Here is a 22,057-nt window from a genome sequence, read left to right as displayed (position 1 = left end):
TCTCTCTCCCTCTATCTATCTCTCCCTCTATCTATCTCTCTCTCTTTCTCTCTCTCTTTCTCTCTCTTTCTCTCTCTCTCTATCTCTCTCTATCTCTCTCTCTCTCTCTCTCTCAACGGCTCTGGGTAAGACCATATACAGCTTCCTCTCGCGACTTCAAAAATAAAGCCTAATCACACTTTAACAATTCTCCAATGAGCTAAAATCCGAATCGAGGAGTAAATGTATGATAACTTCGAATAAATAAATCGATAGGCAATTTGTCTGTTACAAAAGCAGGTAATTAATAACAATAGCATATTCATGTGCTTTTATTTTGTAGGAAAAGGCACCCCTGCAACGCCCCAAAAAAGGAAGTGGACAACCAAAATAGCCGAGCTTTCAACGCCCTCTTGCGTTGTAAATAATAGTCTATAGTCTATACTATAACGCACTGGTTGGAAAGAGTGGCATTTTATGTCACGTCACAGTTAAACGCGCATTTTGCGAAGACATATTTCTAAATAATGCGGCGTTAGCCCAAAGTTTCTCGAAAACCGCCGCAATGGTTTGGTCACACGGTCAGCTGGAGTAGGTGGGGTCACAAAGAGCCAAGATGGCTGACTTTGAGGAGCCGCTGTCAGATGATGAGAAGGTTTGCAGACTATTTTTATTCTTTACTCAAAGTCATTTCCACACCTTTTTCGCAAAGCGGTAGCAGCAATGTGTGTTCACATTATCAAACGGTTCATTTGTGGAAAGAGAATGACAGTTGTTGGTCTCGCGTCGAAACGATAAACTTGTGTGTGGGGGGGGGGGGGTTAAAGCTACGATTAGCCTACTAGCCTGTTAACGCTTCCAGTGGGCTACGGGGGTTTGACCACTGGACACTTCAGCCGAAAACTCTCTCGCAGTTGTATCTGAATGCGTCGACTCGCTTGCACCGATTGTGCACGTTCCCCGTTGTCGGCAGACATCGCACTTTGCTACTCCGTTTCCCCTCTCGCACAACGTTAGCCGCTAACGTTAGCCGCTAACGTTGCTCTGCTTTGGGATTTCTGGGTCAAACAGATTCAGTTGCAGCCCAAATACTCGGATGGCCTCACATGGCCCGGGGCTCGGCGCGTCGGGTGCCTGCAGTTTAAACGGAGCCTCTGTGAACCTGTGAGCCGTAATACAAGTGGCCGCTGGGGGAGAGGTTGAGTGTGTTGTGGGTGTCTTTCTGCTAAGTAAAGGTGAATGCAGCAGGGTTAATGTTATCGCCCCGTTGACCTGAGCTGCAACAGCTCCTGTGTGGACATCTGGAGACATTTGATATCAACTGTCTATTGACGGTCAACATATATATATATATATATATATATATATATTTGTATTTTTTCATATAATGTCAAGCAGAAGTCATTTCAAGTCACTGTCCTGATACACCTTATTCCTCAGTGTTTCCCCTACCATTGAATTGAAACTCCTCCAATGGGAGCCTCCGCCCTCCCTGAAAATTCAAATTATTTTGAATACATTTTTTTTTTTTTTTTTTGTATTTTAAATATAATTCCAAGCAGAAGTCATTTAAGGTCACTTCCCTTATACACCTTATTCCCGATTCCTGCTTAAAAGATTGTGGATGAAACTTGATTTGTGAAACCTAACCCAAACCCTAACGAGCCCTAACCCCCCCCCCCCCAGTAAACCTAGGGGAAACACTGGACATGATACATAAGCTAGACAAACCGTTCCCAGTGCTGTGTCCATTCTGCAGAGGTGTAGTGTGGTGCTCTGATCACAATGTCTAATGTGTATTCCTCTCACATTGTAATTGAGAGCATCATTGTCATGTTAAACATGCTGTTTTTTTTGTAATTGTTGACTGACTTAAAAAACAACAACAACTAAGATGTTATATTAATTCCTGGTTCAAGCATGTAAGTGATGTAATCCCAAAAAGTTAAGCTGGAAAAATAGCCCACTGTTATGGCAAAAAGAGAAATGGATCTTACCTTCAGCGGTGTCAAGGACACATGCTTGGTGCCAAATTACTAACAACATAGTTCTGTTTTTGATGGATGTGTTTCTTCAAATTGATTATAGTATCATACTGCTGGTCATATTCTCCCGTTTGCTGAATTGACATGGTTGCATTGAATTTGCCTCCACAGGTCCGCATAGCGGCCAACTTTGTGACTCATGCCCCGCCGGGAGAGTTCAACGAGGTCTTCAATGGTAAGGAGAAGCTGTGGCAAGATTTGCCACGTAATAATTTTTTTAATTTGATATAAGATACTTTGCCATCTGAGACTGATGCTTTATTGTTTTGTCTCTCAAGAGCACTACGCAAACAGTTTCTTTTTGTCTTGCTAGATGTGCGGCTTCTCCTCAATAATGACAACCTCCTTCGGGAGGGGGCTTCACAGTAAGTAACACTCGATCACAATTAATGTACAACTTAAATGAATACTAATATATATATTTACACAATTCATAGCACCGTAGCCTTTTCCTGGGGGAAATATGTTAGTACAAGCATGGTCAGTTTTCTTAAAATGGTTAATGGAAAATTAACCATTGTGTGCCATTTCTGTTTGTCTAGCTCCTTTGCCCAGTACAACATGGATCAGTTCACTCCTGCCAAACTAGAGGGCTGCGATGAGCCGGTATGTCTCACCCTGAAGTCTTTCCTACTCGAGGATCAAGTGTCTGAGACAGAATTTCTCAGGTTTTTTTTCCTCTCCCTTCTCTGCAGGTCCTGATTACAGAGCATGGCGACTTGGGTCAGGGACGTTTCCTGGACCCCCGCAACCATTTGTCGTTCCGCTTTGATCAACTAAGAAAAGAGGTAAGCGACGTGCAGCCGTATGAAGGAGATGTGCCCCTCAGAAGCTGGAGAGACGCCTGCGATACTGCCCTCTGTGCCTACGTCAAAGAGCACTACCCCACTGGAGTTTGCACAGTAAGGTGCACGAAAACTGTGACAAAATAGAATTAATGCAATGTAGACAACGTTTTACTTAAACCCGTTCCGTGTGTGTTGCAGGTATATGGGAAAACGGTCGATGGTCAACAAACTATCATAGCCTGCATTGAGGGGCATCAGTTTCAACCCAAAAACTTCTGGTATATTGACCTCCTATCTTAATTTATTTTAACAGCTGCTTTCAGACATACAGTACACTGACATTTTCCTGTTAATTTTCCAGGGGGGCTGTATGTGAGACTGCAAATGTCCACAAAATGTTGCTTTGGACATTGTCCGGAACTTTTCCTACCAGCCCCCTTGTAAAATTTCCAGTAAATGTCAGAGTGAGCCCATGTGAGAATACAGCAGAAAAAAATCTCTGGAAGATTCACAGCAAGAGAGTGAGCGTGTTGATGAGTGTAAACAAAAACACTGCTTTCCGCAGCAGAATTATCATCATTCTCTCTACCCAGACGCCATAGAATGTTCCCAAAGTGTTCCTTCTGTTGTGAATGTGTCTGACCCGGGCAATCTCCTGCTGGGTTTGTCATATGCGAAAGGCAAACTCATGTCTGAAAACGGCTTATCTGATATGATACATTAGTAATATTTAAAACAGTTTTAATCACAAAAGTTTTTCTAGATTTTAATTGGTGAATTAATTGTTTTCTCGACAGTGTTGTCTGTTTTGTAACATCTCTTAATTTCTGTAACACAGGAACGGTCGCTGTAGGTCAGAGTGGAAGCTTACCATTGGTCAGTCCACTGCTCAGGTGGTGGGAGTGTTGAAAATCCAGGTACATTTAATTTAATATGCATATTTGTATATATATATATATATTTTTTAAATGCTAGATAATAACAAAGTTCCTCTCTCTGCAGGTGCACTATTATGAAGATGGAAACGTGCAGCTGGTTAGCCATAAGGAGGTGGAAGAATCAATACCAGTGACTGTAAGTGAATATTTTATGCATTAGCACAAACACACACTCACAAGTCTTTCAGCACTTCTTACATAACATTAAGATGGGCTGTGTCAGCTCTGGGTATATTCAAAAGAGGTCATCCATCTCTGTTGTTTGATTAAACATGATGATTGTGTGTATGTTTTTGAAACAGAATGAAAGCCAGACAGCCAAGGAATTTGTTGACATCATTGAGAATGCTGAAAATGACTACCAGGTAAGCTACCTTTTGTGACTACACATTTAATTTATTCAAGTTTAGGATGAAATGTTTAAGTATACAAATAGTATACTTGATAATTGTTTTCCTCCCCCCCCCCATAGACTGCAATCAGTGAGAACTACCAGACCATGTCTGACACCACTTTTAAGGCCCTGCGTCGCCAGCTGCCCGTCACACGCACCAAGATCGACTGGAATAAGATCCTCAGTTACAAAATCGGCAAAGAGATGCAGAATGCCTAGCGGAAGGTCAGGGACTGACCAGGGAGATGCACGCTCCACTTGTCCCACCAACCCACCTATAAGTGATGCAAGGACTAACCAAAGCAAACCTTTGTCAGTATGGGGCAAGTAATTATTAAAAAAAAAAAAACTAACAAAAAAATAAGTAATAACTGAAGATTTGCAGACTGTTAGGCACAGGAATCTGTATCCGGTAAAGACATTGCAGTATGGAGATAGTACAAGGTTCAGAGAAAATGGTTACTTCTGGATGTGTGTTGTGAAAGAGTTCAGTGTGCGGGTCAGTGTGCAGGGCTATGCTCAGGACTGCTACGATAAAGGGGGTAAATCTTTCTCCGTCAATGGAATTACGGGCCTCCCTAGATTCGGGTGTCAGAGGTTACAATACTTTTTATCTTTGCCAACTGTTGCAGAGCTGTGATCATGTCACCGTGGAGAAGCTCAGCACACAGGGACGAAAACCAGAACTGCACAAGTTAGTTGATGAGAGAAATTAAGCACATCATTACATATCAGGGTTTGAGTTTGGGACGGAAAAAAATATTTCTGTAGACGTTTTTTTTGTTGCATCAGTGAAATCGGGACATTTGCACGAAAAATTAATAGCAGTCATCTAACATTTTTACTGGTACTGACAAGTGTCAATTTCATCAGCGGCATAGAACCATTTTTACTCGTCGTTAACATTTAGGAGTAGCACGATTCTCAGCATAGCTCTGTGCCTGCACTGTAGATCTGTATGTTTGTCTGTGTCTTTCAGGACGGAAGGGAAGTTTACTTGCCGTCTGTTGTGCGTCACTGATGTATGTCTCCACCAATGCGAGCGAAGTTGACTGAAATGGCGATAGAGCACCTTTTACGCTGCTGTATCTCTAACGCATTCTCTGGTCTCTTGCTTTGGCAACACCACCACCACTGCTGTACAGCTTTTCCTTTGTGAAAGGAAAACATACTCATAACAACCAAGATTTATTTGCCAAAATCTCTTTCCTATGGTAAAGAACTCCAACCTCCCACCCATGTATGCAAATTTCTATTTTAATATGCTGTTTTTTTTGTTGGAGTCTTAGAATATTGCACTCTTCACTGTGAGGAACTGTGTATTGGTCAATGCCAAGTTGAATGCAAAGCAGTTGCCGTATAAGGCAAGATCATATACTGTATATGTTACATGACTTCTGGAAGGCTACATCATACTGTATGTGTTACATAACTTCTGAGTAGACTGACTCTGGATCAGTTACACGTTATCTAGACTGTGCTGTGTTCAACCCTCACACTATACGACAACTGTGTGCCGATCAGTTATTAAGTTCAAGACTGTACTGCCCCATTCTGTTGTGCAAATAAATGGATTGAACATCTTGGCTAGAAAGATTTGTTGTTCTTTTATGTTGCGTTTTAATAAACAAAACAACACTTTGACACAAAATCTTTAAGGCATGGTAATTTATTGAAATACCACTAGGTGTCGCAGGTGTTCGTGATATGCATATTTACGAAAGAGCGGAGGGACTTTGCCCCTCACAGAAAAGCAGTGTATAAATTGGCTGATTTAAGCCCATAGACTTGAAATAATTTCTTTAAATGAATTCTTGGTTTTTAAAGCTAGAAAACATAAAACACAGGGAACCTAAAAGAAATAAAACATAGCATAGTTAGGACAACACACGTACTACAGGAGCGATGGTCACAGTAGTAAGATCCAAACCTTAAATACCAAACCATTATCACACAATCATGGCACGGTCCTTCTTGGTTTGAGTGACGCGGAAATTTATCTTCCCTGAATAAAACATTTGAAAATTGTAGACATAGTGGCTTAGAGTAATGTAGTGCAAAGTGTGCTCTCCCTTTTTCAAGACAAGATTCAGTGTATTCATGACTAGTAGAAAAAAACAAAAAAAACAGCACATGCAAGTGATAACGTTCATTTGAATTATTTACAGTATAATATTTTTCATGGCCGATCTCCACAATAACTGCATAAGAATTGATTGGGCCACAAAACATTTAAAACTTACTATTTTATAGTGGAAAAAGTGATAGCTACACATTTCCTATACTCTACATCCACGTATTTTAGCCCTTCTACTAGCTATACACTTTTGTGTCTGACTGAAGTCTTTTTTTATTTTCTAACAGGACTGGCAGTTTGAGCATTAAGGGAAAAGAGTGTTGTGCAGTGAAATCCCACCGACATTTCTTTCTTCAAAGTCAACAGGTCTCTCTATATATGGTTTCTCAACACCCCTAATATAGGGTCAAAGTGGAAAATAACTGAGATAAATAGTGTCATTCTAAATTTTCAAACTCAATTACTCTACATGAAGTAATAAAGACAGGCAAGTTGATATAGCTCAATGAAATAATCCATAATATACTATACTATAAATTTTCCAATTGTTTCTCTCAAGTTGTGGCATAAGAGGTAGGGGTGCAACAAAAATCTTGAATGCATCCGTTTCAACCAGTCCAGCTTTGAAATATCTACTGATTCGGAGTGCTCTGAAGTGGGCTCAAGGGCTAGCAGAAGATGAACGATACCCTAAGTGTTGCTTAAGGCCGGGCGTATTAGTGAGTTTGTACGATCTGGCCGTTAGCTGCTAGAAGATAAAACCAGGTCTGGCTCCTTGGCTCCCTCCTGGCCAGTGTTGCTGTGCCCACAGTTTCCCGTCAGCTCTGGGAAGAGGCTGGTGCGAGCAGAGTGAATGGGGGATCCCGGGGTTGGACTCATGCCCGGCTTCTTGGGAGGAATCGGAGGAGGATGGGTCCTGTCAGAGCGCGGCGTGAGGGGGGAGCGGATGCCTGGAGATAGGGGCCCTGAAGAGGGCGACCTCCCCCCAGGAGGAGACGCTGCCAGAGTGCGGTAGTCTGTACCGAACGGAGAGCTGCTCAGTGGGGCCAGCTTGACTCCAGCCTGCTGGCTGGTGAAGCGGGACAGCACCTGAGTGACGGTGTTGCGGGCCAGCTGCTTAGCCGTGCTGTGCTCTGGTGGGGGAGGAATGGAGGAGGTGGTGGGGGAGAGGTCCCTGGGGGAAAGGGGGCCACCTTGCTGATGCTGCTCCAGCTCAGCCTGGCTCTGGAACTTGTGCCTGGCAGCATGGAAGCGCTGGTTGACTCCAGCCTGGTAGGAGGACTGATGGAAGCCCGGGCTGCCCAGGCGTTTGGCAAGAACGGGGGAGGAGATGGGGGAAGAGGAGAGGGAAGAGGAGGCTGTGCTGGAGGGAGAGTGAGGGTGATGGTGAAGAGGGGAATGCAAAGGCGCTGCGCCCCCATTCTCCACCACTCCTCCATTTTCTGCTCCCCTCCCCTCCTGTGTTGTTTCGGTCTCTTTGTGACTGTGATGGCCATTGACCTTTGACAGTGGGGTGGATTTAGGAGTGACAGTTACTATTCCGTCCGGTAGAGTCTGAGCAGAGGTGGACACCATCACCATCTCGGAAAGCGACTCTGTCGCCTCGGTCACAGTCTCCCTTACCCCTTCTTTACCTCCTTCAGACTCGGCCAACCTCTTCCTCAGCTCCTCCACCTGTCTCTCCAGCTCCCTACTCCTCGCCTCCTCCTTGCTGACCCTGGCTTTCATCTGCTCTCGTTCTGTGTCAAACTCGGCCAGCTGCCTCTCAGACCTGGCCTCGAGCTGGGCTGCCCGGCTCTTCTCATTGTCGAGAACCCCCCGGAGCCTCTCCAGAGTGCCGGTCTCCTCCTGGAGCAAGGCGCGGAGTTGGGAGACCTTCTCTGCCTCCTCGTGAGCCTGGCCGCTGGCTTTCTGGAGCTCCTGGCTCAGGGTGGAGGAGAGCTGCTGCTGCTGGGACAGCGACTCTTCCACCTTGTTCACCAACTGTGCTTGTTCCTTCTCCAACCTCCGCACACTTGCCCGCTCCGCGTCCAGCTAGAACGAGAGGGAGAGAAATAGTCAGCAAGGTAACGCTTCCAGGGTTCACCACAAGGAGGCAAAAGAGCACCGCTTTGTTGCATTCAATCCAACACAGGATGAGAAGCAATTGGAAATACAATCGTTACTGGGATAAAACATTTGGATATGCATTTTGCTCAAAACCCATTTCAACTGTATACAGCATATAACAGAGTTGGCAGCCACTGACAGCGTCTGTTCATTAATGTCTAAATGGACTGTTTCTTTCTATTTTAGGTCTATTGTAAAGATTATTCTCCACTTCTACATTTTCACATTATTTGCCAAAAGCATTCATGATACTGACTCAGTCTAGTTATTTCACTCAGATAGCTCATTAACTTTAAGTTGTATAATATATGTTTTTGCTTTATTAGTCACTAGAGCTACAACAGTTAATCGATTAGTAAATCAATCGCCAACTATTTTGATAATTTGATTATTCGGTTCAAGTAGTTTTAATTCTAGTAGTCAAATTCTTTGATTTTCGCTTCTTAAATGTGAATATTATCTGGTTTATTTGCTCCTCTGTGACAGTAAACTACATATATTTGTTGTTGCAGCCCTATAAGCCACAAAGCTTATAAAAATAGGGCCCACTTGGACAGCACATGGCACCGGCTGACATCCTTTGACGGTCATCAATTCCCATTGCACCGACAACCTTCTCGCTCTATCTACATTTAAAGCTCTGTCTGTCTAAGATCAGGTCCACTTCAGTCCAACAGAATCAGGAAAGAGAATGAAGTACAATATGTGTCGTTTCAGAGTCAGAAGAGACAGATAGTGGGGGCAGCTCTTCATCTTTTGCTTGCAAGGCACGTTTATGGAAGGTTCAGTTTGCTCTGAGGTCATCAGCGGGTGACCGGTCTGCTTAAAAGCTTTGATGAATAATAGAAGGAAATGGGAGGTGATGAAATACAATCTAATGTATATGATTAGTTTACAAAAAGCAACACTGACGGGAAGGCCCGAGGAAGACTGGGAGACACTGGGGAACCCTTTCTTACATAAGGCCCTTTTATAGCGCCAATTGTGTGCTCAAAGTGTGTGTGTGTGTGTGTGTGTGTGTGTGTGTGTGTGCGCGAGCTGATCTTGCGTAAGGCATGGACATCCATTATCGCCGGTTTCCTGAGGCCATAAAGCCCCTCGGCTGCTGGACAACTAAACAATGGCTTTTTTCCTTCTCTGTTTCCTCTAGAACAGCCCTGTGCTTGTGCACACGGGTGCCTGTATGCGTGCGTCTGTAATTTAACAGGCCAGGCCCTCTTCACCCTTGCTTATTTAGTTACACAGCGGGGGCTGCACTGATGCTTCCCCGCTCACTCGCTGGGATTTAAATCACCGCAATCACTACGAAGAAGGACACTGTGTGTGCGGGCGGAGGAGAGGAAAAGGGGAGGAGCAGAGGGAGGGGGAAAGGAAACGGAAAAAAATCTCACCCAACAGATGTTCTCATCTGTCAGACTAAAGTCTTCACCAAACAAAAAGTCCTACCAATGTACACACATTACAACATTACATGCAAACGTTTGTGTATTTCACACGCAGAGCCCACCTGTTGCAGCAGCTTGGTTCTTTCTGTCTGCAGCATGTCGGCGAAATCGTCACTCTGTGCAGAGTCCTGGGCACGCAGTCGCTTCTCCTCCTCCAGATCTGCTATAATCTGCCAGGCATACGGCCAAATGAAAGAATTATAGGGCGTGACGTGCAGACAGATTCCTTGTTGCAGAGTGTATAAATGTGACACCATTCTCAAACTTGCACATTACGCGTCTGTTGCATATCCTACACACACACACACACACACACACACACAAGCCAGTAGTGTGAGCCCCCTGTGTGACAAATCATCCCCACACACACACACACACACACACACACACACACACACACACACACATATCGTAAATGCAGACTGGGGAGTTGGAGAACTCACCGAGTGTGTGTTCATGACTGTGTATGAGTGTGCGTTGGCCCTCACCCTCCTGTGTCTTCTCTCAGCAGCAGCCAGCTGCCCCATCATCCTGTCCTGCATCCTCTTGCAGTGAGCCATGACCAGTTTGAGGACAGCCAGAGGATTCGGGCCCACTGCCCGACCCTGCAGGTGTGTGTGACCATGTTCGGGTGTGCCTTGGCGCTCCGCGGCCTCGTTGTCCCGCTGCAGCGCCAGGAATGGATCGCTGAGGTCATAGTGGCCGTAGCGCTCCTGGATGAAAGCATCTCTGTGTTGAGCCTGATGGATACACACAAACACATCATTATGGTTTGAAGGCATTTACATTAACTCACACTCAGAGGCTGGAAAGATTTCCCTGCAAAATCTGTTTGACCAAATAATGAACAGGCACACCAGAAAGACACACAGAGAACATTACTATACTGTATGTCCATGTACCTGTTCAGTCCTGACTGAGCAAAAATAAAATGACCAGTAAATGGTTTTGATAGGATGAGTCCTCCTTTCCACACTGCAGCACAGGAAAGAATGTGCAAAGGAGATAACATGAGGCCTGACCGCCAGTGCCAAGAAAAACACAAAGAAACTCAAAACTCAAACGTACAGTATGAGTGCGGACACACAATCCACACACTTGGTCATATCATGCCCGAGCGAAGACCAACTTGTAGGTAATAGATTTAGGAATTCATATCACCGTCGAACTCAGACGCGCGTCTGTGTTTGTGCAGGAAATCTGCGTGGAGTGGTTTTATTGTCAGTGTGAGCACAAGCAGATGGCCTTTCCCCTCAACCCATACAAAAAGAGGTGAGGCACAGCTGTCCAACCCCCATCAGGGGCAGATGTTAACTCCTCCCCAGGGATGCAGGGGTGAAGGACCGGGCCATGAAATCACACACACACACACACACACACACACACACACACACACACACACACACACACACACACACACACACACACACACACACACACACACACACACACACACACACACACACACACACACACACACACACACACACACACACACACACACACGCACACACACACAGAGAGAGAGCGGTTTCTAATGAAGTGGATAGATTATACCTAAACTAAAACAAAATAATTGAATGATAAGCGATAGTTTAACTGTTTGAAGGGTTGTTGGGTTTTTTTAAACACGGCCAACTAACCCCAGCTTGTTTAAGAGAACCATGCTGGAATGAGAAGAAGTGGGCTGAAACCGACTCCTGGTCCGTCTGATTTATCAACAGGTCTCATTAACTTCACGCAGTCGGTGGGTTTGAGTTTCGGCTGCGTGCAGGGTCAGCTGGTGGTGCTAGTGATGCAAGCACATGCCTCGGGGTTCACTCCACGTGTCTCCGGGACACCCGTCTCTGTCTCCCCATGCGGTCATCAAACGACCCGGCCCCCGTCGTCCCCCCTGCCCAAACACGCATGGCACCGCATTCCTCTGCCGGTTCATCATCATTTCTCAGAAAGTTCATCTCTCTCTCTCTCTCTCTCTACTTCCTCCTCTCTGGCAGACCCTTTTTTTCACACGCTCTCAGAGGACTTCATCTCATCACACACACACACACACACACACACACACACACACACACACACACACACACACACACACACACACACACACACACACACACACACACACACACACACACACACACACACACACACACACACACACACACACACACACACACACACACACACACACACACACACACACACACACAGGGCATCAGTACGGAGGCTGCATTAGAGGCTTTTTCTATGGCTGCACAAAGAATGCAACCCTCAGTGAGGAGATTACAACAACTCGCACAAAAAGACACTGTCTCAATGCCTTCAGTCTAATGCATTGTCTCCATGTCTGACCCAGTGGGCTTTAATGTGTGAGAGTGGGTGTGAGAGCGTGTGGTGTGTGCATGTGTTGTTGTTGTTTTTTTAATTCTGGGCTTTAGAGTAACGGTTTTTCATCTAGCTGGAGTGTTTAAACTGCCTATTAAGGGCCATGCTGAGATTGGATTGGATTTTGTGTGTGTGTGTGTGTGTGTGTGTGTGTGTGTGTGTGTGTGTGTGTGTGTGTGTGTGTGTGTGTGTGTGTGTGTGTGTGTGTGTGTGTGTGTGTGTGTGTGTGTGTGTGTGTGTGTGTGTGTGTGCTAGTAGTAGAAGTAGAAGTAGTAGGAGCAGTAGTACTAGAAGTAGTAGTAGACCTAGCCTGGTCTCTCATGGTTTTCTCAGGATACATGTGATCATAATGACAGAGTCTGCTTTCCTTTATGAGAGAGCGTAACAACCAAACCCTCTCTGCTGCGAGGCTCTCATTTCTGTCCAGCTATACCAATGACGGGTGTCTCTGCAATTAAGTCGGGGCAAGAAATATATGACATGCAATTAACTTACTTTTCGTCCGCTGTTTTGTTTTCGGCTTTTTCTGGCAATTTAATTGTGATTTTCCACCAAGTTTGGGAGAATTCCTCTGCAGTTTCGTGCAGTGTTGTCGCCAACAGCTTGTTTGATCAGTGCCTTCTTCAACAGCCTTTATCCTCTAATGCATTCCCACAGCTGTAACAAGGTGTGAAAGACAACCTGATGCTTTTCACCTGGAAAAATTCTCTGTCAGTCAGTCGCCTACAGCCTCGGGGCACAATCATGCCCTTGTGCGAGCTGAAAGGGGTCAGGGAATCCGGTTTCCTTTCTGAGCCTCTGTAATGACTATCACACAGTGAACTCAGCAGCTCTGAATGGCTTTGGGTGTGTACCTCCTGTTACAAATGTCCAGTTTTGTCATAAATCAAATAATACTATAATTGATGCACACACATGTGAGTAATTGTTGTATGTGAATCTATGAGCATGCAGCTGGTGTATGTTTGTCTTCTTGTCTTCGCATAACTGGCTGTCTCCAGGGTAACGTCTCAAATCCAGAAGCTTTGCAGCGGGGCTTATGGGAAAAGTATGCATTCCTGGCGAATTAGTCCTTCTCCTCAGAAGTACAGAGACAAAGGGAAAGCACGAACAGACCTGTCAGATATGAAAAGCCGGTTTCATGGTTCTCACACCTACGGACCTCCAGGGCAAAGCGTCTTCCCGAGTTGAGGACAGGGGACAATGTATTGAGATGCTCCAACATCTTACTTTGGTAAAACATCTAAAGTAAACTGGTGTACGAGGTGGTCTCAAAGTTCTATTCTGTTATTTCAAAGCCCCAAAAAGTTGTTTATTCTTCCATTATCCTGATTTTTAACCTGCAGAGCAAGAGATAGCATAAAGTCATCCCCCTCGCAATGGGATAAAATTCCCCAAATTCAGCCGTCTTTTACCATGGATGAGACCCACCTTTGATGAAAATGTTCACGCGAGCCCATCCATTGTGTTTTGAGACAAGCAGAACCAATCACATAACCTCCCTGGTGGTGGTAATTATTATAGAACAGTCTGCTGGGGAAAACGTGATGATGACACATGAAAATAAAAGTTCCTGCTTGATCAAGTCCTCGTAATATTCAATCATGCCCGATCCGTGTGCCATGGAGTCAGCAAAACTACCATAAGCACTAATAACAGGCCATATATACAATCCATCAGTAAGGATGCCTCTGTTGTTGAGAGCACTAGAAATAGAGTTTGGCCTGGTGCTGGGGGAATAATGACTATCTAACTGGCCACAGACGACAACATAATAATTAGCTAGACAACACTTTTACAGGAAGGGAGTCTGTAGTATTGTCTTGGGAGAACCCAGAGGATGTCTATGGGAGGACGCCAATTGAAAATATACTCAAAGTACTGCATTCATTGATTTTTGTTTTCTTTTTCCACTCATATTATCGCCTGATGAAGCTGATGTCACTAATGTGTTCGCAAAGAGTTGCCTACTTACACATCCAGCAGACACTGAGCAACTTCAGCATTTCAGCGAGGCCAACTTCTCGCTATGAGGTAGCAGTGTTAAACACTGTGTGCATGTCACAAAATGAATACATTGTGGCACATGCAGACTTATAACGCCAAGTGCCCCTGGTGCAGTGGATGAGATGCAAATGTATGTGCAGCCGAAACAAACTGTACATCTACTTCCACTCCTACATTGCCAATATAATGTAAGCTGGTAAGACATCATGCTATTGTTACAAGGCAGCACTCGTGGCAGTGCAATGATTTTCTAATCAGTCCCTCATGATTTTGGTCACTTGTATACATAAGGACCTGAAGATAAAAAAAAAATGGAAGGGTACAAAAATGGAAAGAGGGAGAGGGAAGGAGGAAGAGAGAGCTCGAGGGATTCTTCTTGAAGTGTAAGCAAAGGTGTGTGCTCGAAGCTTAAGCCGTATCCTCCACACCTTCCACCCACATACTAACCCCAGATGGCACCAAGATAACTGGGACGACGCTAAACAAAACCTCCCTTTACTTAATGAGCCATGCCAGCAATGTTTAACTGCCCTGCGTGTGAACATCAGCAGTTATTGATGAAACACGGAAGGAGGTGCTCTCACCTTTTGGTCAGGACATTTTTTTGGAGAAGCATAACATATTTTTATTATTATTATTATTATTATTAAGTGGAATATGGAAGTATTTCTTGAAACAAGTGTCAACAATTAAACTGGGCCATTCAATGATCCTAACATAAGTGCAAACTTCATGTGAAAAGCTGTGATTTTTCCCTTCCTCAGACTGGCTGTCCTTCTCTCCTTGTGCAAATAGCACTGAAGGGTGATAGTTGATTACCATAACAGATGTGAAACTTTATTTTCCTGCTGGATCCAGGGATAAGAGAAGCCACCATAAAGAATGTGAAAACACTGGTGGTCACAGACCTGTTCTTCATCTTGACACAATCAAACAGTACAACGGGTTCAACAAAATTGCAACTGCCACAACAGCTTGGTGGAACGCCAGTGAATTAACAAGCACTACCCATGTCACATACTGGCCAATCCAGACGTCACTGCGTATAAATCACCCTGAATAGGTGCTAAATGGAAAAACAAGTACTGTATCACGCACCTCCATCACATGTCTGGTACTGAAAAACAACAATATTTAGAATTTACAATCACCACTATGAAGCGTCAGTAAAAAAAACACGAAATTCAAACAAACCACTCTCAAAACTGGATATATTCCACTGACAATGCCCCTCATTTTCCAATAAACAAATATGAAGGGGGAGAAACCTCCACACTGATTACCACTTTTGGAATAAAATCCATAATAACATCTTCAGCATGTCCCGAATTACTAACACAAGGCTACAATACAAGATCATTAACAGAACACACTAACTAATGGGACTAACTGGATCAGACATTTGCACTCATTGTACACTCAACACAACTCTGGCTCGGTCCACTGATGACCCAAACAGATCATGTCACCCACTTGTTTATTTTGTTGTTGCTGATGAAGTTTTTTCTCCCTATTTTCTTTCTTTCTTTTTTTCAAATTTCACCCATCTATGTCCTGTTATAGTCTGTAAACAAATAACATTGTTTATATTTATTAGTGTATTCCTTATATGTTTGCAGTACTAAATGGTGAATTTAATCTTTTTAAAAAGGGCGAAAAGTTATAAACACAACTACTCTTCGTTGGAAATCGCTTCATTAGAGGGAGCAGTGATTTTTCTTATCACAGACCGACCGTTATCTCGGTTTGGAGCTGACCTCCCTTCACTACTGTTGTATGTGTAGCAGGCAAATACTCTGCAGTACAGTGCAAACAATAGTGGAGGGTGGAGTTGATTATCATTGCAGATATTAAGCTTTATTTTCTAGCTGGGTCTATGGAGACAAGAGAAGGTCTGAATGAAACACTGTCTGATCTATGTCACTCATATGGGCGTGTCACTGCTGTGACTTCTGTGTGTGATGTAGGTGTGTGTGTTTCTTTGCATCTATTCTTAAGAACAGAAGCCTGAAGGTAATATCAGGTACATTGATGTCATCTGAGCATTTTCAGGTCAGGGGGCTTTGCTCTCTCAGGCCTCGGGCTGTAGAAGCACTGGCATTACAGATAGGGGAGTTATATTAGGTACTACCATGCTTTTAAGGGGCTTTTTGTCTTTCTTTCTTTTAATCATACTGTATTTTTCCGTTCATGTGATTGCAACATCTCCAAATTGGGAAAGGGGATTCTTGTGAAGTGACAGAATATACAATCTTATCTGAACAGCGCACTCTGTCAGGCCCTATTGTTTATGGAGTCAGGAAAACACGTCAGCCTGCAAAAATAGTCAGAGCATTTTAGGATTACAGGACATTACATCATACGAAAAGGCAAAACAGGTCCTGCGGAGCATAATTGACCATAGGATTTCAACCACACAAACCGCGTCTGAGTAAACAAACGGTTAACAGATATATATAAACACTTGAAGCAATAGTCGCTTGGCAACCACAGGTACTCAAAGCCACAGAGTCTTTAACAAGAGAAATTGAAAGCACTCCCTCGAAGCAGATGCGAGGCATATTTTGATTTCACAGTTTCAACATTCAAAGTCACAGGTTGGTTTCCCACTGTGTTCATTTGTTAACTTGATTTCCCTGAAGGAGCACAGAGAACAAACTTCAGAGCTCCCTTTTCATGTTGGTAACTAGCATTCAATGAGAACTTTGTTTATGCTGGATTTAATGCCCGACAGAGAGAAGATCATAATAATGCCCTTAGTTCCTGTTGAGATACAGACAATAAACTCAAGACAAGATATGCCACTCTTGTTGGAATTCAGGACCTGTTCCTGGCGTCGTGTTCTCAGGAATGCTGCCTCTTGTAAAACTGTGTATCTGTGTCCTCGGTGATGTGAACTAGAGAAACTGTGTAATCAAGAATCTGCAGAGACAAGTCCCATCGGTGACGCCATCTCAAGCTGTAACCAAGTAAACACTGATACTGTTCCAAATTTCCAGGGGTGGCAGGTGGAGGAAGGGTTAAAAGTGACTGGATGCAGTTGTTCCAAAGCAATTTACAGGCATACCAAGTACTTGCCGCTGAAAGGACAAAATATTTGAAGTAGGAAAAGAGTGGGGGGGTTGAGAGCCGTCCACACACTGAGCTTGGTTAACACGCAATGTTAGCAGACAACACTGTGAAGAGAGTGCTAGTTGGAGAAGAACACTGTTATAGGAATTGTTTGTGGCCCGTCAAGATCCTGGGAAAAATCACAGTGGGAATATGACAAACAGCTGAAACAGGCTGTCGAAACAGACGGCCCGGGTGCAAAATTAATGCACAGACACGGAGCTCAATATTGGACACGTTCGTCTGCTATCAGCTCGTGGCACTAATACTCTGCAGCAACATGTCGACACACGATCTGTCCTAACGTGGACCAGTCAGTCAAGTGTACGGGCCCCCAGCGGGAACAAGGGAAGTCAGTGATTTGAGCACGCAACACTGTACATCCTCTCTCGATAAACACGGCTGCCTCTAACTGGCCCACCAGAGACCACCAGGGTGTGTGTTCGTGAGCGAGTGGGACGTGGGTCATGGTCAAACATGAAAGACCCCCCCCCCCCCCGTAATGTGGCTGTGTATGAGGAAGAGAGGAGGGGGAAAGGCGGGAGATGAAAACAAGCAGTTTAGCCGGCTGAGACACTGTACAGCGACTGTACATTTGTCCTCGGGGAGCGACTCTGTGTGTGGGTTTCAGGTCAAACCCTCCATGCATCAGATCTGGACAGCTGCCATCCGAGACGCCTCCGAGCTGGTGCGGCGAGAACGACCACTGACACTGAAATTCTCTCCTGATTACAGCCTCGCTTGCTTTTCTAGATCAGGCCTATTCGTGAGAACGAGGAAAGTCACTTATGCTTAGACAATGAGCACAGCATTTTGGGGGGTGAAAGCAGTTCACTCCAAGCACGAAGTAACTGCCGTGGTCATGAATGTGAGAAGCTGCCAGAAGGCAAGGAGAGAGCCAATCAGACAATAGGCTCAAACACTGCAAAGCATTGTAGCTGTAGCTGCAGAAACCAGCTGTAGAATCACAGAACTGATTGAAAGATTTCAGCAACAAAGGTGTAAGAAATCTGAAATGTGATAAGGTTGCATTTTCTTCCACTTATCCGAGATCAGGTCAGACACCTGAGCAGGGTGTTCCAGGCATCCATCTCCTCAGCCACGAACGCCGTTCCCTGGCCAGATGGGATATTTAGTCCCTCCAGCGAGTTCTGGGTCTGCCCCTGGGTCTCCTCCCAGTTGGGCGTGACCGGTAAACCTCCAATGGAAGGCGCCGAGGAGGCATTCTGTCAAGATGCCCGAACCACCTCAACTTGAGCAGCAGCTCCACTCCGAGCCCCTCCGGATGTCCGAACTCCCCAGGAAGCTCATTCCGGCCACTTGTATTTGCGATCCCATTCTTTTGGTCACTACCCAGAGCTCACGACCACAGGCGAGGGTCGGAACATAGATCTGCCGGTAAAGTCGAAAAGCTTTGCCTTAGAGCTCGGCTCTCCTTTCCCCCGCAACAGTCCAGTACAACACCCACACTACTGCTGACGCGATGGTGCAATGTCTGTGGTGCTGTTCACAAAGTGCAACCGGGTGATTCAAGTGGACCAGGTGCCTAAAAACTTTCAGCGGTAATCTAGGTCAACTGTGTCCACATATTAAGCATCATCTTAACGCAAATGCATCTTTGACTGCTCTGAAAGAATGCCTGCTCTATGGCGAAGAAGAAAACAGCGCTTCTGTCTAGCAGTTGTGGGTGTTTCCTGGGTTAAAACAAATGTGAGCACAAACACATTTGAGATAGATCTGGTATGAAGAGCAACTGGATCTATAGACACAGAGCAGACAGATTAGATCTGCAAAGAGCCTGAAAATGAAAAAATGAAAATGACAGAGTTCAACTACGGCCAGACTGGTCTGAGCAGCGATACTATGGTAGAATAAGAGGCCTCGGAAACCAGAGGGGTGCCTGTGCCATTGTCTCTACTCGCTCTGCTTCCTCGCTTTCCTGTTTACACATCCCCTCCCTGTTTGCTGACATTCTTTTTGGGGGTGTTTTGCCGAAACAGGGACATTATTGCTCTAAGGACAAACAGTGTGTATCATGTATTACGTTGTTAGGGTGGCTGTGATGTTATCTTTCATTTATAGTTACATGTCCATAATGAGAGATTTGTGTGTTTTGGTTGTCGTGTCCAACTCACCCTGAGGGAGTGTATGACCACGTCCTGGGCCTCCAGCTCTCCCTCCAAGATACTGAGGAGAGTCAGCAGCTCCCCTCTGCTCAGAGCCTCCACATTCATTTTCTCCTCCTGAAGAGAAACAGAAAGAGATATTCTCAGTGGTACAGATAAACATGCCACAATGCTACTTCATATCATATGAAAAGAAACGTATGGACATTAATTGCAGTCAAAATGATCCACGAACACAAGAAGTGTGAATGCCTCCGAGTATTGGAAATTGATTTACGCACAAAATACCCATTTATTGGAGGCTGGTCAGAGTGCATTTCTCAGTGAGTGGCACAGAGCTGATATGGGATGGGACTTGGGGACCCATCTGTGGCCTCACTGGATTGTGCTCAGGGTTATAAACAGGAAGTCATTAGCATATCTGCATTTTAAGTTGCCGAGGGACTGAGGACAGCTGTCTGCGGATGAGGTCCAGAGCGGACTGAGGAACCTCGAGGCGAATGTGATTACATGAAACATCTCATTTGGCACACACTTTGAAGGTATTGGCCTCCCCGCCCTCCAGGCCTCCGTATCCTGTGATTCACCAGCTGAGGGCCCAGTCTAGTCTTAGGGACCAGACATGATGTGCTTCACACTGCTGACATCATCCTTAACTAAGAAAGAAGACAAACCACAGATCCCATAATGTTCAACTGTCTCTTACTCATCTAACACAACCCTCTCTCACAAAACCCTGAATAATGAAACTGACATCAAATAACAAGGCTCAGAATGTATGCTTGATGCATAACTTATAAGAGGCACAAATGTTTGACAAATTAAAGAGTAAATCAAACGAAGGCCAACCATAAGCTGCCACAACAGCTTCACTGCTCCATAGATTTTTCTCTGAAACTCCACTTGAGCGACGTCTTCCAAAAGATATAACCCAAATTGGGTGTTTTGATGATGATGATGGTGAAGAGAGTATATGTGTGGGTCATAAATCTATACGTGTTCAGCGGGGGTTGAGATCTGCTGACCGTGAAGGCTCATCGGACTCGAGCAAAGCAACGGTTCTCATCTTCACTCTTGACCAACATCTCCTCTCCTCCCGCTGTAAGTGAAGTCTCTCCAAAAATTCCTCGGCGCATTCTGTGGCTCACCGCGCTCTCACAGCAAAGCGACGTAGAGTGAATGGCTAAACTTGACATGTTTTGCAAGGGTAGTTTCCAGTCCTGCCCAACCACACACACACACACACACACACACTTTGATATTATGGTTAGTTTGGTTAGATATTAGTGTGTGCTTGAGCTGTTGTAGCTGACAGTGTAGTCCAAACTCCCCGCGTGACACAAATCAGGGTCCGTGGAAAATCATTCCAACATTCCAGGGATGCCCACACCATGGGAATTGTCACTCAGGAGCAAATCCCCCAATCCCAGCCCGCAGCCCGCAGGGTTTCAAATGGCACCGTTGCACTTTTGCTTTTGATAGATAGAACTGAATAACAGGCCGATGTAAATATTTGAAGGGCCTCCTCATGAGTGTTGATCAAGACAGATTTTAAAAGTTAAGATGGAAGCATACGCCCAGGAGGGCCGAGAGATAGCCCCCCTGCCACTGAGGGTTTCTCTGGGCATCAAGACATTGATGTGCATTACTTCCTGGTCCCTCTTCTCTTAACAGAGTGATTTCTCTCAGTATGGAAAACAAAGGTGTGAGTTCAACTTTACTCACTGTGGCGCCGAGGAACCAGTGTGGACTTGTGCTACAGTGCAGGACAGACTGCTCAGTGTGTTCACAGCAGTAATGAATGATCGCAGTGGATGCTCGGGAACAGCGGAGGTTCCACCTGCCGTCCTGTTGGTCCTTTGTCTGACTCAAGGGGCTGCGATTTATGAATATTATTGCCCCCCCCCCCAATTGCTAAGAGTGGCAAACACATAACACACATTCAATGTAACTGTTACGTCTATAGATCGCCCGGAGGAGTGATAATGGTGAAATCAATACCACACACAGCCATTAGCCTCGAAATAAACTCAACCTCCAACACCTGATCCTCGCTGATCCTCAGTCATAATTACCTAGTCCTAGTCAGTTTGCAGCAAGAGTTTCAGATTTGCAGAATTGGCAAAGCCCCCATCTAGTAGGAGCAAATATCACATGAAACAGAGACCTGTCCGTGGACTTTTGCATGTTGATTTCTCACACACACACACAAAAAGCCCCGCCAAATTTGGGGGTTACATTTGTGGAAGGCAGTAACAACTATTGCCACCAATTCAAAACATACCTTCATGCGCTCGGCTCCGGCCGCATCGATTGTTCTGCCAATCCAGAGAAGAGGCTCCGCGGCAGCCCCACTGTCACACGGGCACTCCTGTGCGCCGAGCCGGACGACAACCACCAGACGGTTCAACGGCGCGGCTGCCAACCAATCAGAGGGGCGCAGTGCAACAATCCGACCAATGACCGGTGGCGTCGTCACCAAAGGGGGGCGGGGATTAAAAAGAAATGGCGAGTCTGCAGCGGGATAAGCCTCTTTGTCTCAGACACCCACCGGTGCGTCCCAGCCAGCGAGCTCTTTGTATGCGCACAATCACTGCATTTATGAAGTTCTGGCCGTGGGTATTGATGCGCGTAAATTTTGATCTTTTTTTTT

The 22,057-nt window shown here is 45.1% G+C and overlaps 2 protein-coding genes across 2 annotated transcripts; one reads left to right on the top strand and one right to left on the bottom strand.

Moving 5' to 3' along the window:
• The first annotated feature begins 350 nt into the window (after positions 1-350).
• Positions 351-5,727, top strand: capza1b (capping actin protein of muscle Z-line subunit alpha 1b). The gene is made up of 10 exons (XM_035644203.2): positions 351-634; positions 2,136-2,199; positions 2,338-2,389; positions 2,567-2,630; positions 2,720-2,926; positions 3,011-3,090; positions 3,651-3,729; positions 3,815-3,886; positions 4,053-4,115; positions 4,223-5,727. The coding sequence occupies exons 1-10, from the start codon at positions 596-598 to the stop codon at positions 4,361-4,363; spliced, it is 861 nt and encodes a 286-aa protein (XP_035500096.1). The 5' UTR covers positions 351-595; the 3' UTR covers positions 4,364-5,727.
• A 70-nt stretch (positions 5,728-5,797) lies between these two features.
• Positions 5,798-21,841, bottom strand: LOC118316407 (CTTNBP2 N-terminal-like protein). The gene is made up of 5 exons (XM_035644202.2): positions 21,689-21,841; positions 19,414-19,521; positions 10,264-10,515; positions 9,838-9,945; positions 5,798-8,255 (listed from the first exon to the last, which is right to left on the bottom strand). The coding sequence occupies exons 1-5, from the start codon at positions 21,692-21,694 to the stop codon at positions 6,963-6,965; spliced, it is 1,767 nt and encodes a 588-aa protein (XP_035500095.2). The 5' UTR covers positions 21,695-21,841; the 3' UTR covers positions 5,798-6,962.
• Positions 21,842-22,057: the final 216 nt, after the last annotated feature.

This window comes from Scophthalmus maximus, chromosome 3 (assembly GCF_022379125.1).
Source record: "Scophthalmus maximus strain ysfricsl-2021 chromosome 3, ASM2237912v1, whole genome shotgun sequence".
Lineage (NCBI taxonomy): Eukaryota > Metazoa > Chordata > Actinopteri > Pleuronectiformes > Scophthalmidae > Scophthalmus > Scophthalmus maximus.
Note: the sequence above shows the minus strand (reverse complement) of the source record. Positions and strands in the feature narration are given on the sequence as shown.

Coding starts and splice junctions, on each gene's coding strand:
- capza1b (XM_035644203.2), top strand. CDS start 596: ATGGCTGACTTTGAGGAGCCGCTGTCAGATGATGAGAAG. Junction 2,200..2,337: donor GTTCAACGAGGTCTTCAATG/GTAAGGAGAAGC, acceptor TTGTCTTGCTAG/ATGTGCGGCTTCTCCTCAAT. Junction 3,730..3,814: donor TGGGAGTGTTGAAAATCCAG/GTACATTTAATT, acceptor CTCTCTCTGCAG/GTGCACTATTATGAAGATGG.
- LOC118316407 (XM_035644202.2), bottom strand. Junction 10,516..19,413: donor TGGTCATACACTCCCTCAGG/GTGAGTTGGACA, acceptor TGTATCCATCAG/GCTCAACACAGAGATGCTTT. Junction 8,256..9,837: donor GAACCAAGCTGCTGCAACAG/GTGGGCTCTGCG, acceptor CTCTCGTTCTAG/CTGGACGCGGAGCGGGCAAG.